The sequence below is a fragment of the Gavia stellata genome, chromosome 4 (assembly GCF_030936135.1).
Source record: "Gavia stellata isolate bGavSte3 chromosome 4, bGavSte3.hap2, whole genome shotgun sequence".
Taxonomy (NCBI): Eukaryota; Metazoa; Chordata; class Aves; order Gaviiformes; family Gaviidae; genus Gavia; species Gavia stellata.
In genome coordinates this window covers 39,502,854-39,517,746 of record NC_082597.1, presented here as the reverse complement: position 1 = coordinate 39,517,746, position 14,893 = coordinate 39,502,854, and the positions used below count along the sequence as shown (strand labels likewise).

The following is a 14,893-nucleotide window of genomic DNA, read 5'->3' as shown; positions in this document are numbered from 1 at the left end:
TGCTTATAGTAAAGTTATTGAGGTTTAATGCAATCCATTCTAGTATGTCTTGTTCTAGCATCCATAAAACCTTCTAGATTATGTTCTACTTTGTTTAAAATTCCCTTTTCATATGTTTTACACATCCAATGCAGACCACAGCCATTGTACGTGATGAAATATTGATCTTAGATTTCAAACTGTTCCGGTTGAAAACATGCTACAACATGTGAATATTTGTCTCATAGATCTAGATATTATTCCTCAGTAAAGACCATCCTTCTTCCATGAATGCAGTTAAACGTAAAAAAGAAAAACCAAGCATTAGCACACACAGACATGAACAAATCTACACATATCTCTAACTGTTCCTTCAAAGTTAATTTTCAGCTACAAATGTCAAAGATTAAATCAAATTCCAAACGTTTAACTTTCTTTTGATAATTCTCCCTTATTACAAAGTATCTAGGATGGCGTCTACCAACTGAAAAGCTTTCCACTGAGGATCTTTCCATCTACAGTTATCCTGTCTAAGGTGAAGTACTTTTCTACAGAAAGCAATGCAGTAACATAGTGTTTGCCCCTACATGCAGATTTGATCTGAAGTGTAAATGTACCAGAGAGGTCAAAGTCGCTCAGACAAACATTGTCAGAAGAAATAAAAGCAATCTGGGAAATCCATGTAGCATAACAGTCTGGAAGTTACAGTACAAAACCAACAGAAAACTCTACCTGTGTGATTTAGGGAGATTAAGCTGCACATTAGGAGAGAAAAGAAAACAGGAGAAGAAAAAGAAAAAAAAAAAAGATAAGCCCAGTGTGAATGCTCAATGTTGTATACCTGAAATGAAGTCCAGAACTTTTGCTTTACCATCTCATCGGTCACTTTCAGATTTAGAGGAACAGACACACTGCCATCTTCATTCGTTCTGAGACTGCCTGTTCCTCTCACTCTACCACACAGCATGCAAGGTCAGAGAGTAATTTTAGCCCTGGAAGTTCTTATTTTTTGCATTATATTTCCATGCTCATTTTAATCAAAAGCATTACTTCTGAATACAGAAAACATTCCATAGGAGGTGACTATGTCATTAGCAATACCACTACTTTCTCTGGGCTACCATATAGAAAATGACAACGTAACATGCTACGGCTCCACTTCAAATCACAAGTTTACAGGTGCTTAACTGTATTTCTTTTGAGTATTCTCCCTGGAATCCAGTCAGGCATAGGTCTGAGTGTTTGCAGAATCAAGACCCATACCCATAAAATCCAAAAGGTAGAGTCTTACAAATTTACCCCAGGTGAAACCTAATATGAACCATGGAAGAGAAAGGTTAATACCTTTGACACCACACTGCAATGCATGACAGTCATGTTGTAACCAGTGGCCTGCCACTGATGTTTATTACTGTGTCACACTAGTTACAGTAAGGCTAATTGTACTGTAGAAGACAAACATTTTAAAAAATAAGTATAAAAACTTAAAGCATTGTCCCCATGTTTTTATAAAAACAAAATCAACATTTCTTACATTTAAAATGAGTGCTGAAAGATACAAATGAATAAAGTTATTGAGCAAATAAAAATCTATGTCTGAGCTACTTTTTCATACAAATAAGGCTCAGCCACATTGTATCTCTCATATTAACAGCATTGGGTTTTTCAAACTCAGCTAACGAGTTTTGGCAACACTGTTCTTTGCTGAATATTCCCATTGGCATCTGTCATCTGTGCCAAATTAGTCCTCAGTTTTGAAGCTGAGCTTGAAGTCGGAGGTAACTTGGAAATCGACGTTATAGCACCAGTGCTCTCTGTAATTCTCTTTGCCGAGGCCTTTTCCCCAGTCGGAGGCTTTGGCAACCGTCTCCTTAGCCAGGGATGCCTCAAAGCCTGGCTGGGTGTCATACGGATAGCAGGATCCCATTCTAAACACTGTTTTAAGAAGTCAAGGAACAGGGGATCATCACATCCCTTTAATGCATTACCCCATTCTCTGCTCTCTGGTGGGCCACGTAGTTTTCCTCTCCGAGAGCGTCCACCATTAAGTATTACAGAGCCATCAGACAAGGTTGTGATGCTGCAATAGCGGGGATAACCCTTAGAGCTCACGAAGTTTTTTGCTCGCTTGGATGAATCTAAGAGTTTTGGAGAAGGCATGCCCAATAGCTCAATCATACAAGCCAGCTGGTCTCCTTCATCTTCTCCAGGTAAAAGAGGATAACCAGTGAGAAGCTCTGCTAGAATACAGCCCAAGCTCCACATATCTATGGGCATCCCATAACGAGCACCAAGGATGACTTCAGGTGCACGGTAAAAACGTGACTGAATGTAAGTGTAGACACGCTGATGTTCATAACAACTTGAGCCAAAATCAATCACTTTAATACCACTTCTACCTTGTTGCTTCAATAGAATGTTCTCAGGTTTAAGGTCACAGTGAATGATTCTGTTTTTGTGCAAAGCATCCAAGCATTGTAAAATTGAGTGGGCAAACTTGCGGACCAAAGGCAGGCTGAAGCCCTGAAACTTGTTTTTCTTTATTAATTCATACAGGTTCATGCTCAGCAATTCAAATGTCATGCAGATATGGCTGCGGAATGTGAAGTTTTCCAACATGTGAATAACATTCATGTTGTTATCCTTATCTTGTTTCCGGAGATGCTCCAGGATCTTAATTTCTTCCGCAGCTTGGCGGTGGAAACGTTTTTCATTTCTCACCATTTTTAGTGCCACATGCTGATGCATCTTGTGATCGTAGGCTTTCACCACCTGCCCAAAGCTTCCTTTCCCTATAACTTTCAGGACTTCATACCTGTACGCGATATGATCATGGGGTACTTGTATATAAGACCCTTGGTCATCATCGTACCCGCAATTGTTTGAACCACCAATCACACCTTGCCGCTTCTTTGCATTTGGACCCAAAAAGTATATTTCAGGGTAGCTAAAAATCTCATGATGCTCAAAAGCTGTTAATTTTTGCATGTATTGCTTCATTGCCTGCTCTGGTGTCATAACAGAGGCTTTCACCTTCCCTGTTCCGTCTGCAGATTTTAAAGAGCTGGAGCTCCCTTGTCGTCTGTGAGCACTCTCTGACTGTCTGTCCTGAACCACTGGCAATCCAGATTTGCCTAGTGTTGTAAGTCCATTTGGCTGTGTCGTCAGAACTGTCCTCTTGTTACTATTATCTTCGAACAGCTGTTGAACCTGGATTTGTCCATGGCTACCAACATGCAGGTGCTCATTCATTGTGTGCTTACTGCCTCCAACCTAAAATTGAAAATAAATACATACCCAGTTAACAAGAAAGGCATGATGCTTACTGCCTCCAACCTAAAATTGAAAATAAATACATACCCAGTTAACAAGAAAGGCATGAACTCTATGCTTCACCATTCATTCTGCAACCCACCATCCTGCCTAAATCACCTCAAAAACAAGTATTTCCTTAGAAGCCAGCTGTCTACGGATAATCTGAAAAATACAGCACATATACTGTGATACTGCTAGATGCTATTATATTTTCTAGATCCTTGTTTCTCAAATGCCACTTTCACGACTCTCTAAAATGTTTGCAACAAGGCAATCACAGATGTGTTACCATGATAAGCTAACAATTCCTCCAAGGAATCTTCAAGGCAACAGTCCTGTAACATGTGTTACACACGCAAGAAGTGTGCTTGAGGGACATTAAATTAGACTTTACAGAACATACTAGCAGTTTTATTGATGCTGGAGATCAATATATAATGCCTGCTAGAACTTAGGTGGCTAAGACTCTTCTAGTCACCTGTTCTCAGAAATCAAGATTTTAACTTGTTCCTAAATTTGCTGTGTATCAAAAGCTCCAGATACAATTTTAAGCAATAAGGAATGTGCTGTGACATGCATAAAGAGAAAAAGAACCTGCACATTTCTGAAGTTCAAGACATGCCATTCACTGCTTGTAATTGAGACAGTCACTGTTCATCACAGCATTTGGATCAATGAAGCATAAGCATATCCTTTAGCACCTTCTCAAACCAGTCTTATAATAACTTTTAACGAAGATGAGATTTGGGGCCTGATACAGACTTGAACGGAAAGAAAATCTTTGCCTTGAAGAACGTACAAGTAACTTTATTTTAAAGGAATAGGAAAAAGCATTAGTTGATTTTAGAAATTACATTTGTTCTTGACAGTTTTCACAAGGGAATAAACAGCATTTTCAAGCAAAGAAACACTGGAAGTAAGTGGGGTGTGAAAGCAACTGTTGCTCAAAACCTGTTATTTTTAAGGAGAAATGAGAAATTTACAAGCATATACTTGCCACTAAAATAGCTGTCCTTAGAATTCCTCATCTGCTCTAATGTAGAGGATAATTAGTTTGTCTTTCTGCCTGGTCTTACACAAACGTGGGAAGAATTCCCCTGCTGTCTCTCCAGCTGATTCACCAGTGTTAATATTTATGCCAAATTACTAACCAAAAGTTCACCAATATTGTCAGACAGATGATCAAGCCAGGGTTGAGAGCCCTTTTAATCTGAACCTTATTTTTTCTAGGCAGCTAAGGATAACACATTCCCTGTTCACTTAAGGTTGCTGAAATGAAATCAGAAAATGACAGTTGTGTGCTATGATATGAGGCGATGAAATCTGTGCTGCAAACCGCAGAAGCACTTCCTAATGAGAAAACCAGGACATGCAACGCAGACTCTAGCATACTTTGTGCTTCTGTTAAGGTATCAGTCCGATATGGCAGAAGCATGTTTTTGTAAATTCAGTTACTTGTTCCCAAGGAGTAGCCAGCTGGACACCAGCTTCACCTTTGGACAATATTTTGAAATTTGCAGCTCTGAAACTCACACAACGTAAGAACAAGAGCTCTCAGGGATTGATTCTGCTGAGTTCACTGTTCTTCTGATTCCATTTTGACTCACATTGAATAACTGGTCCATTTTATTTCATCATTGTAGTTTGACTGTATATGTTTATTTGCAGAGCAATTTGGGCTCACGCTATCAAATCTGATCAATCTCATAGGAAGCGTTACCACACGACTGCAATTCACAGCAAAGACGTTTGTAACATTTAAGCACAGTGAAGATACACAGGATATTGACATTAATTCCCTCCCTAGTTTGATGTCTCAAAAGCACCAGGAATTAAATCATCAAGGGGACTTAAGAAGCCTACCATGCCTATAGGGAATTCCTTCAGGTCAAGTTTGAAGCACGCTGCAGTAGCAGTTTCCTGAAGATTGCCCTGATCCTCTATATAAACAGCAGTCACTGAAAAAAAGAAAATTCAGCCCCAAGAGCTGCTACATGACACATCTCAGAAGAACCTGATCTAGTTAGTAAGATGTGTTGGAGGTTCAGCACATGCAGTATTGCAAAACTGCGTAAGTGAGATACACGCAATGAAGCCGCAGAGTAACTGTACGGACAACAAATACTCAAGCTAGGAAATTCCAGGTACAAACGTTTTTTCTGTGGCACTGGCTGAACAGCAAAGCAGAATATATCTGGACAAACCAGGAGCAGACAATACTAACGTACAGACAAGAAAGAGCATAGGGGAGAAAACTATCTTTAAGAACTTCTTAACCAAAGTACTCATTGCCACAGGTCACAGCTTGAATTATTTTTTTTTTCACTTGAGTCACCTGTTTTCAGAGTTAACTATTTTCTGCTCTTCCTAAGCACTGCTTCTTTCAATAAATGTACTGGGGAATTCTTCAAACTTCAGTTATTTGCATTGTATCAGGGCTTGGAAAAAACCCAAACATTCATCCACTCTCAACAGGGACTAAAGAGTTGTTTTTCCTAAAAGCATGTTTGCAAACACATTCTAAAGTGTAAACCATGTAGCTCTGCTTCCTGCACCTTCAGGCAGCCTCGGTTTCTCGTGCTGCTCACAGGTTGGCTTTTTTTCCCCAAGCAGCAGAATGAAATCACCAGCATTATCCCAGCTTCACCCCAAATCCAAAGTGACCGGTTTTGCCAGTTTCAGTCAGCTGCTGCTTGGGAATGCAAATGCAGATGCAGACAGCAGCACTGGATTTCTCTGAGGAAGAAAAGACACCAAATTACTACAGGCTCTATTCCAAAAGCTGTGGGGGAGAAGAGAGCTCACTTTCCTTTTAAAAACCTCAACAGGAGTTTCAGAGCTATCAGACACATCACAACCACAAAGTCAATATGAAAAATGGATTTTCCCCTATCTCAGGGTACCGCCTGCACAAGAATCACCACCTCTACTTCTATTTCCAAACTGGATGAGGGTTGGATTCTCACCAGCCCTTTGCTCTGCCTATCTACTTCTGGCTACTGGGTGCCCGAGATTGCTGTCAAGTTCAGGCTTGCACTGCTTACAGACTCCACAGGCTTCACCAGTGATGCTGTAAGTTCCCTGAACCACAACTAATGGGCTTGGGAAGCTACAAAGGACTACAGCCTTCTTAGTCCAGTACCGAGCTGTTCATGGTACACAAGCTCCATCAGCCTTCCATCCGAAACCATAAGCCTGAGAGGTTTGTAACGCGTCTCCCTTTTGCTTCTGCAGATAGGCCTGTAAATTCCACAAGCAACAACCTACTCAGCTGACAACCTGCACGCACTTATGCAGCTTACTTATTATATATATTACTGCCTGTGCTCAGACCCATCTACACTTTCTAAGATTTACATACTTTTACAGTGCAAAACATTACTGATGTACACATTTCTCCATAAAACATATTGAAATAACAGGTAAGCTTGAACTCAAAGAACTAATCTTCCTGAATCTTCTGGCAACATGAATTACAAAACAGCAAATGTTACAACAGCTTTTCTCCTCTCTCAGTAGGGTTTCCTAACTTCAAAATAGGCGCTACGATTTTGCTTTAACTTTGGTTTGCTCAGTTTACGGAAGCTGATGGCTATGCCGAAAAAACATTCACCTAACCTTTGAAGTAGAGACACCAGGCAAAACAACAAAAAAAAAAACCCCACCACTTTTTTTGGGGGGGTGGGAGTGTTTGGGGTTTGGTTTTTTGTTTTGTTTTCACAAATGGGTTTAGGGACAGAAGGAGAACAGTAACTTACTAAGACTACAGACCTGTAACAACATAGAAGTAGCATAAAACTAAGTCCACCCTGCTAACAAGAAGGCAAACTGATTGACAATTCCTTTGCGGCAACACTCAGGCAATGCAATGGTCTGTTTCAAGACTTTCTACAAGACTATGACTATAGGACTGAACACCACAGGAGCATATACCTCTTCTCATCTTTATCTTCTAAAAGCATCAAGACATGATATAGTTGTATCATATTCCGTCTTTGTAAAAGTCACTTGGTGTGATATTGGCACCCTATAAAACTACCCAAGACAGACACACGCTTTGGCTATATATTACCATTTTATTTTGAGCAAAACCCCAGAAAAAAAGATTTTGCTGTCAATCAGAATTTTAAAAGGTTTATAAAAAAGCCTTAATAATAAAACAATCACGACAGCCTGCTGAAATACTGCACAGGAATAAGATGTCTTTATCTGCTATTACTTTGCACAGATGAGGACAAGGGAGAAATAGTGTTCCAAAGCAGTAACTTAAAGAATAAATGCTACACTATATACCTCTTTCTTTACAGCATCTCTGGGCATGCCAGTTTCAGCCCCACTGCATCTAACATGCTAGAGGCATATGGTATCAGGTGTAACATGCCTCACTGCCTATTTTGTCAACTACAGCCTGAGCAAATGTACAAAAGGCCTTTTTTTCCTTGATAAATGAATTCAACAGCATTCCTCTGTTCAGAACTAAAAATAGCTGCTAATTAGTATGATAACAATAATGCAGGATTATCATAATGGTTTTATTATGAGTATGGGTTTTATACACTGAAAAAGACTAAGCCCTTGTCCTAAAAAGCTTGTGGCTCCACAAGAGCTGTAGAAAAAAACACACCACTTGGATTTTTTGCTGCTGTCATATCCGGTCCATATAAGCTTATTTTTTTAAAAGTTAAATTTGACTTTATACAGCAAGTATTTTCACAGACAGAACTATGCTTCAAGAGTGATACTGATTCATAATTTTTTTTCATCCTGTCAGGACTATGCCGATACAGTGAGTCTGAATAATTCTGCGACACCCTGCATGTATTACGCATGTTGAAACCAAAAAAAACAGTCAATTCACACTAAATTGAACCCTTCAGGTAAGCTGAAGTGTACACATATGAGAGATGTGCCCAGATGTACTGCAGTCCCCATAGCACAGTCACCAATTGTTGGAGCCCAAATTTCAGAGCCCCTCATTAAAAGTTAAGATAGCTTCATATTCCCCCTAGACCCAAGTTTTATGTAGAAGAAGAAGAAATATCCAAAGAAATCTAGGTATAGCAATGTCCAGGTCACAACTGTATAGTTATTTCCACTGAAACGTGACAGCATTTTTGTGGCAATTTATTACATGAAAACACCATAGTAGGAAGGTACTTTCCTTGTTTTTACCTGCTTTAAAGCAGCTGCCCACAATAAAAACTTGCAGCATGTAATCCACCACATCTTCATGTTAACAGAGTCCAGGAATCTCTGTTCCTTTACAACGTAAATTAATTTTTAAAAATTTTTTGATTTAGAATTTTTAAGATTAAGACTGAATGACTGATGCAAAAGTATATGGATAGACATTTATCCCTGGTGGCAAAAGAAAACAGGCTTGCTGTAGGGAAATCTTAGAAAGGGCCTGAAGAGGGAGGGCGCTGAATCATGCACTGTAAATGGGTTGTTGTTACAGTACTAGACAGGAGGAGTAAAAGATTAAGACTGCTTTACTGCAAGAGAAACAGGAAGAGTGCAGAATGCAGGGATACGTGCCAAATAAGAAAGAACAGAGAGGGAGGTAGGCAGAAGACAGAGACAGGAGTCTGGGAGAGGGACTCACAGACGGGTGGGGATTTACAAGAGCAGAGCAGCAGGCAAGCAAGATAATCTCTACTGCAGCATGTCAAGCGGATGTAAGAACACCATAATGGAACAGGAGAGAGTGAATATAAAAAGGTTCCAATCATCAAGGCAAGAACGTAAGGCTTCAAAACAGAAAGCAGTGACTTCGGAGAGGAAAATGAAGAGGACACGGGGTTGGAAATAAGTTCATGTTTTCCACCATGAGCCAAAAAGATAGTCAGGAATGGAAGCAGACACAAATAAGCCTAGGATGAAGCCACAAATTTTTTTTTTAAATAAACAAAACCTTTCCCCAGTACAATACCCAACAGCCTGCTTAGCAACAAAGGTTGCTGTGATTGCAGAGACTGCAGCCAAAACCTGTGCCCTGTTATACAAAGCCTGTATAAAACAGCATCTTCCCCCCTTCTACCCATGTTCTCCCATGCTATTATAATATACCAAACAATGAAACTTCACTTGAAAGTAGGAGACAACAGTTTCACTAGAGGCTAGATCACACAACTCACTGCTGCAAGAAATAGGACAGGTAGTGGATTTCTTCTCTGTCTGAATTAAAAGAAAAACTTTTCAGTTTAAACAAAAAACTATATGCAATCTCAGTCTCTCTTCACAACTAGTGTATGTACAACGTACATGCTTACATCCAGCCACAGCAAGCTCAACCACTTAAGCAACCTATACCTTCTGGAACTTTGAAAAACAAAGAGAAATAGTCTCAATTTTTAGCTATTACAGTAGTCACATAGATACAACAGGGATGAAAGCAGAATAAGCAAATGAACACAAAGAAGGAAAATGGTTTAAGAAAACTGAAATGTTCTATTTTAAATAGGTCTGATTAGAGGAAGTAGTGGGATGCAAAACCAATGGTTTCAATCAGTCAGTGTCAGCTGAGGTCAGTAGGCCTTAAGTTTATAGAAAGATCACGTAACAGATATAGCCCTTTTTCTTTAGGTTAAAATCCAGCATTCTGATGTTACATCTGATCCTTACCACAAAAAGTTGTGTTAGCCAACCACAAAATAACCACCTACAAAATTCAGAAAGGCAGTCTGAGGTATTTCTGTAATAGTACCCAAGGCTAAATAAATACTGTAGAGTAGGCTCTGTATCACAAAGGAAAGGCAGAGTTTGCAACAGTCAGAATCTAGAGGGACATGAAACACAGCAGTATAATGCTTCATCATCCCTGTATGCTTCCGTAAGTATTTCAACTCGATATGTGTGTACATATATATATATGCACATGCATATATACTATATAAAAACATATGCATACATACACAACGATGTATGTATAAAAATACTGGAAACACAAAAATGTAACACTTGAATACCCCTTGCATGCTCTTATAAAGACTTTATCTTTATATATGTATGTATATATGCACAGACACTATATACAATACACACACATATAAATCTAGTATAAAAATACCGAAGTTCCATACTTCCAAAATTAGTAAGTAGTCCCAGATATATAGCTGGACCACTGTGCTTTCACAAATCCTAAATTAAGCCTGGGCTCTGTTATGTATGGGTCCCTGTTATTTGTGGGCCCATCTGTATGTGCAGTTTCATGATGGGTGTCCAGGCTGTTTGTACTATGTTCCTTTTTTTCTGTTTTTATAAAAAAACTAAGCTGCTACCTCAACTCTAAAATCAACCAGCACTTAACTGGTACATGAATGTGAAAAAATTGGCCTTTGATACTAATGAACAATTCAGATATATACCCCAGCTACATAAATATACAATGATGTTGATCTCAGTATGCAGCTCCACCTTGAATTTGCAGAATATTCATCATTCCTTTTGAGAACATCCTACATATACTGATTTTTTTTAATTTAAGCCAATTCTTTCTATAAATGGATTTGAATAAGATGCTTTTACCCCTGAAGCTACATAGAAAGTCACTGAAACACTAATATCTAAATGCATAGTTTCACCTTCCACTAGCCCATAATCACATTACCGTTTAAAGCTCTGCCATATGTTTACGAAGATAGTATGTGAGGATCCATGAAGAACTCATTAATTCTAAGAAAAGTATGCCATCAATGCCTTTCAGGGTGAGTATGAAATCTTTCATAATTTAAAAGGAAATGTATGCAATAAATATTTCAGATATTTAGTGTTAACATGACAGCATATAGACCCCTCTCCCTACTCTGTCATGCCTTCAGGACAGAGATACCCTCTCTCATCCATATATAGTGGCATACTTGGGAAGTTTCATTCCTAGTAGATTAACTAGGAGTGGGAGATAATGTGAGATATCACAGAACCGGAAAATAACATCCTTTTCATGCCATCAGTGCTTATTTCTTTAGGTAAACTACTGCAGCAATAAAGTCGGATTCATCCAATCACTGTCCCCGAGAACAGCGATAGCCATTTCTAAGGAAGACGGCTATCGGCCTGAGCTAATAAGACATATAAGGGGAGAACAGCCTTCATTTCTCATCACGGTTCATGCGACCCTTTAATACAGTGACTAACCTCATTGCCAAAATAATGTCATCTCAAAAAATGCATTTACCAGAACAGCTCCTCTGTGCGAGTGTGGAAGATCGAATTTGTCACTGAAAATGAGACACAAAACCAGACCGAAGCGGGGCTGGGGAGGGGGAAAACTGCTTCTCAGTGCAGTCACAGGGTCCCAGCCTCACAACAGACATGCACATTCGATCGGAGTCTGCAGAAATTAAACGCACTTTGCTTAAGCACCAAGCACCTCGTTAGGCGGGACGGGGCGCCCGCGGCGGCGGGGCCCCTGCCCTCCCCCGCCCCGGGGTGCCCGCGAGGGTTCGGTCCCGCCGCGGAGGACACCGGGCGAAAGCACAGCGGCGGCGACGCGGTAAGCCCCCGGGGCCGGACGCCCCTTCCCCCCCCAGTCCCGCCCCGGCCCCCCGCCCCGTGCCCGGGCTCACCGTGTGGGAAGCGTTGCTGGCCCTGAGCGGCGGCAATGCGAGGGGCGACGGCGGGCCGGTCCCAGCTCCTGCCCGGGAGACCCCGGCTCCAGTGCCCGGGGAAGACTGCAGCGGGCGGCCGCTGTCCCCTGCCCTGCCTGCGGAGAGCAGAGGGATGAGCGCGGAGCGCAGCGGCAGCGGAGGGCCCTTAGGCAGCGCGGCCGTCGGGGCGGCGGCGGCCCGCTGCCCCGGCGCCTCGCCGGCACCGCCGCCCCTCTTCCTTCAGGCAGAAGCCATTAAAAGCTTATCACCGCCGCGGCGCACACACGCACCGATCCGGCTAATAGCGCGGGCGGGCCATGCTCGCCCGGCTAAACCCTTCATCTGAGATTAACCCGCCACCGGCAGGCGCCTAACCGGGAGAACAAGCCGGCTCTGCCCCGCACACGCCTCGGGGCTGGACGGCCGCCCGATCCCCGCCAAGCTGTCTGGGCCGGCGAAATCCCGGCGCTGCCGGAGACCCGCCAGGAGTTCACAAGTCTGCAGCGGGAAGAGGAGACCAGCACCGCTGCCCCCTGTCAAACACGGCCGCTCCGGCAAACACAGCGATTCCCAATTTCTCCCGGGTCGTTTTTTTAAGTGATTTCTCTGGGTTTTTTTTCCCGTTCCCTGAGGCGAACTCGCCACCCCGCACAACAACAGCACGCCGGAGCCGAACACGCAGCCCCCCGCCGGCCCCCCGGCCTCGGTTGCCGGTGGAAGGGTGGATCATTGTTCCGACACGCACGGCCCCGCTGCGGCGGCAGCTGCGGGCGCTGCCAAGCCGCCCCTCCTCCCCCCGCGCCGCACGGCACGGCCCGGCCCGGCGCGGCCCGACCCAGCGCGGCAGGGGGGGGGGGGCGCGGGGAGCCCGCAGCCCGGCGCGGTGGCGATCGCGGCGGCCCTCTTCTTACCGGCTGGGTAGGCAGCACCAGCGGCGGCGCTAGCCGAGGGTTTTCTGGTTAACATGGCCGCTGGAGAGGAGGGAGAGGAAAAGGCATGTCAGGGTGGCTCTCCTTCGCTGCTCCTCGGCCTCTCCGGTCGGCGGCTGCCTCTCTTCTCTGATCAGCTACACCCAGACCCAGACACGTCCTCCGCTGCATCCCCCTGGCCCCCGGCCGGCCGGACAGACCCTCCAACGCCCCGCCGTCGCCTCCCGCCGCAGCAGCAGCAGCAGCCGCGCCGCCGCCGCAGCCCCCGGCCCAAGCTCATCACCTCCCCCGCCCCCGCCCCGGTCGCCCCGGTCCCCTCACACGGAGGAGGGGGCAGCAGAAGGCGGCCGGACAGGGCCCTCCTTCTCGCGCGGCGGAACAGGGACAAACAGCGCACTGGAAGGGCAGTCCCCGCCCCGCCGGCCGCCTCCCCGCCCTCCGTCCCTCCCTGCCGCCCCCGCCACTCCCCTCCCTTACTGCTCCGCTCGGCGGCGGCGCGGGCCGCCGCTCCCGCCGAGCAGCCGCACGTTCCCTCGGTGCGGGGTGGGGAGCGCGCCCCGGTCCCCCCCCACCGCCCGCCCAACGGCCGCCGCCCGCGAGCTGCCCGCCCAACGGCCGCCTCGCACCGGGCCCTGGGCGCGGGGAGGGGCGGGGCGGGGCGGGGGCGCGCGTGCCCGCCCGGCCGTTGGTCACCCCCCGGGGTCACAGCCATCTTAGCCGCCGGCAGGCAGCCCGCGCCTGTCCCCGTCGCCCCCCCGGCCTGTGCGGAGCAGGGGCAGGCCGACCGCCCGGCCCCTCGCCCCGACAGCGCCGGTGTGCGCGGGGAGGGGGGCGATGCCGGCGGGGAACTCGGAGTGTGTGGGAGTCGGGGGGGGGAGAGGAGTCGGGGGATCACCAACTCCTCAGGAAGCGGGGGTCGCTTGTCAAGCTGGAAGGACACCGACGGCACCGTGGGAGGAAGGATAAATAACCTGGAACGTGTAGTGGGATGAAAACTTGAAAAATAGCAGAGGGAAAAAAGCTTTTGGGATTGCCCTGGAGTCTTAAGTGCCTCAAGCTAGAATGAGGGAAATGAGAGCGCGGGGGGGGGGGGGGGGGGCGGCGTTATTTGCCTTGTTTTCCGAACTGTACAACGTGCTTTGTGGAGTACAATGCTTTGAATTCCTGGTTTGTGAGTTTGAACGTCATTAGAGCCAAAAATAGATATCTGAACATTTGCTCAGCTTGGGACAGCGTTGAAATGAACTCTCCTACCTACGCTCAACCCTTTTTGAAGTCGGTACAGACCACACATATTTTCCTTTTTGAAACAGCTGGTAGTTATGTAGACAGATTGCCCTTCATCCCCTTCCACAGAAAAAGATAGAAAAATGAATCTCCCTTTTTCCTGTGCCTAAGCAAAAAAACCCAATCCATCCTGGCTGCCAGAGAGAAAGATTTTGCCTCTTCCAGTGCCACAGATACATGCATAAACAAAGACATTTCCTGTACTGGTACAAAGAAATAAACAATCTCCCTAACCCTTCCTTTCACGCAGAAAAAACAACCATACCTTCTCCTGCCCACACCCACCTAATCTTTTCCCTTCAGTCTAGCAGAAAGAAGGCTTTGTCTTCCTCAGTATCCCACCAGATGTCCAGAGGCATTCCCAATGTCCCTTCCCCTTGGTTGCCAGGTCTATAAATGGTGTTTTCTGATTACTCTCAGTATTTTCCCATCATTTTCACAAGCATTGCATGCACATCAAAAGCATCAGAATAACAAACACTGTGATAATATTAGTGTTCTTTGTGAGATACCTTAAACGTTTAAGCAATGGTCAAGAGAAAGATACTTTTCTAGGTAGTCTAAGGAGGGGAAGGGGGAAGAAGCTTGTTCACATTCAAGCTAGATAAGAAAAACTGAAGTTGATATCAATTATCTTTTTGTGGGGCTTGCAGGAGTTCTTCCTTCATCTGAAATGATGTGTCATTGACATTCCTCTGACTGTCAAAGTCACAGATAGCTTCATGCATGTTCTTGGGTTAGTGACATGTAAACGGCGAGGTAAGAGAAAGCCCATTAAGTGTCCTGTTTCAGCCC

General features: G+C 44.6%; 1 protein-coding gene across 2 annotated transcripts; it reads right to left on the bottom strand.

Moving 5' to 3' along the window:
• Positions 1–1,352: 1,352 nt before the first annotated feature.
• DYRK2 (dual specificity tyrosine phosphorylation regulated kinase 2) lies at positions 1,353–12,936 on the bottom strand. Of its 2 annotated transcripts, XM_059816781.1 has the most exons (3): positions 12,794–12,936; positions 11,862–11,998; positions 1,353–3,252 (listed from the first exon to the last, which is right to left on the bottom strand). In XM_059816781.1, the coding sequence occupies exons 1-3, from the start codon at positions 12,846–12,848 to the stop codon at positions 1,651–1,653; spliced, it is 1,794 nt and encodes a 597-aa protein (XP_059672764.1). In that variant the 5' UTR covers positions 12,849–12,936; the 3' UTR covers positions 1,353–1,650. The 2 variants fall into 2 exon arrangements, with proteins under 2 accessions (XP_059672764.1, XP_059672765.1); XM_059816782.1 differs by lacking the exon at positions 11,862–11,998 and having other exon boundaries at positions 12,794–12,819.
• Between the last annotated feature and the right edge of the window lie 1,957 nt (positions 12,937–14,893).

Bases quoted from the DNA above. Each gene is read 5' to 3' on its own strand.
- DYRK2 (XM_059816781.1), bottom strand. From the start codon at position 12,848: ATGTTAACCAGAAAACCCTCGGCTAGCGCCGCCGCTGGTGCTGCCTAC. The intron at 11,999-12,793 runs GTAAGAAGAGGG...TGCTCTCCGCAG, and splicing joins TGGTGCTGCCTACCCAGCCG to GCAGGGCAGGGGACAGCGGC. The intron at 3,253-11,861 runs GTGAGCCCGGGC...TTTCAATTTTAG, and splicing joins CCAGCAACGCTTCCCACACG to GTTGGAGGCAGTAAGCACAC.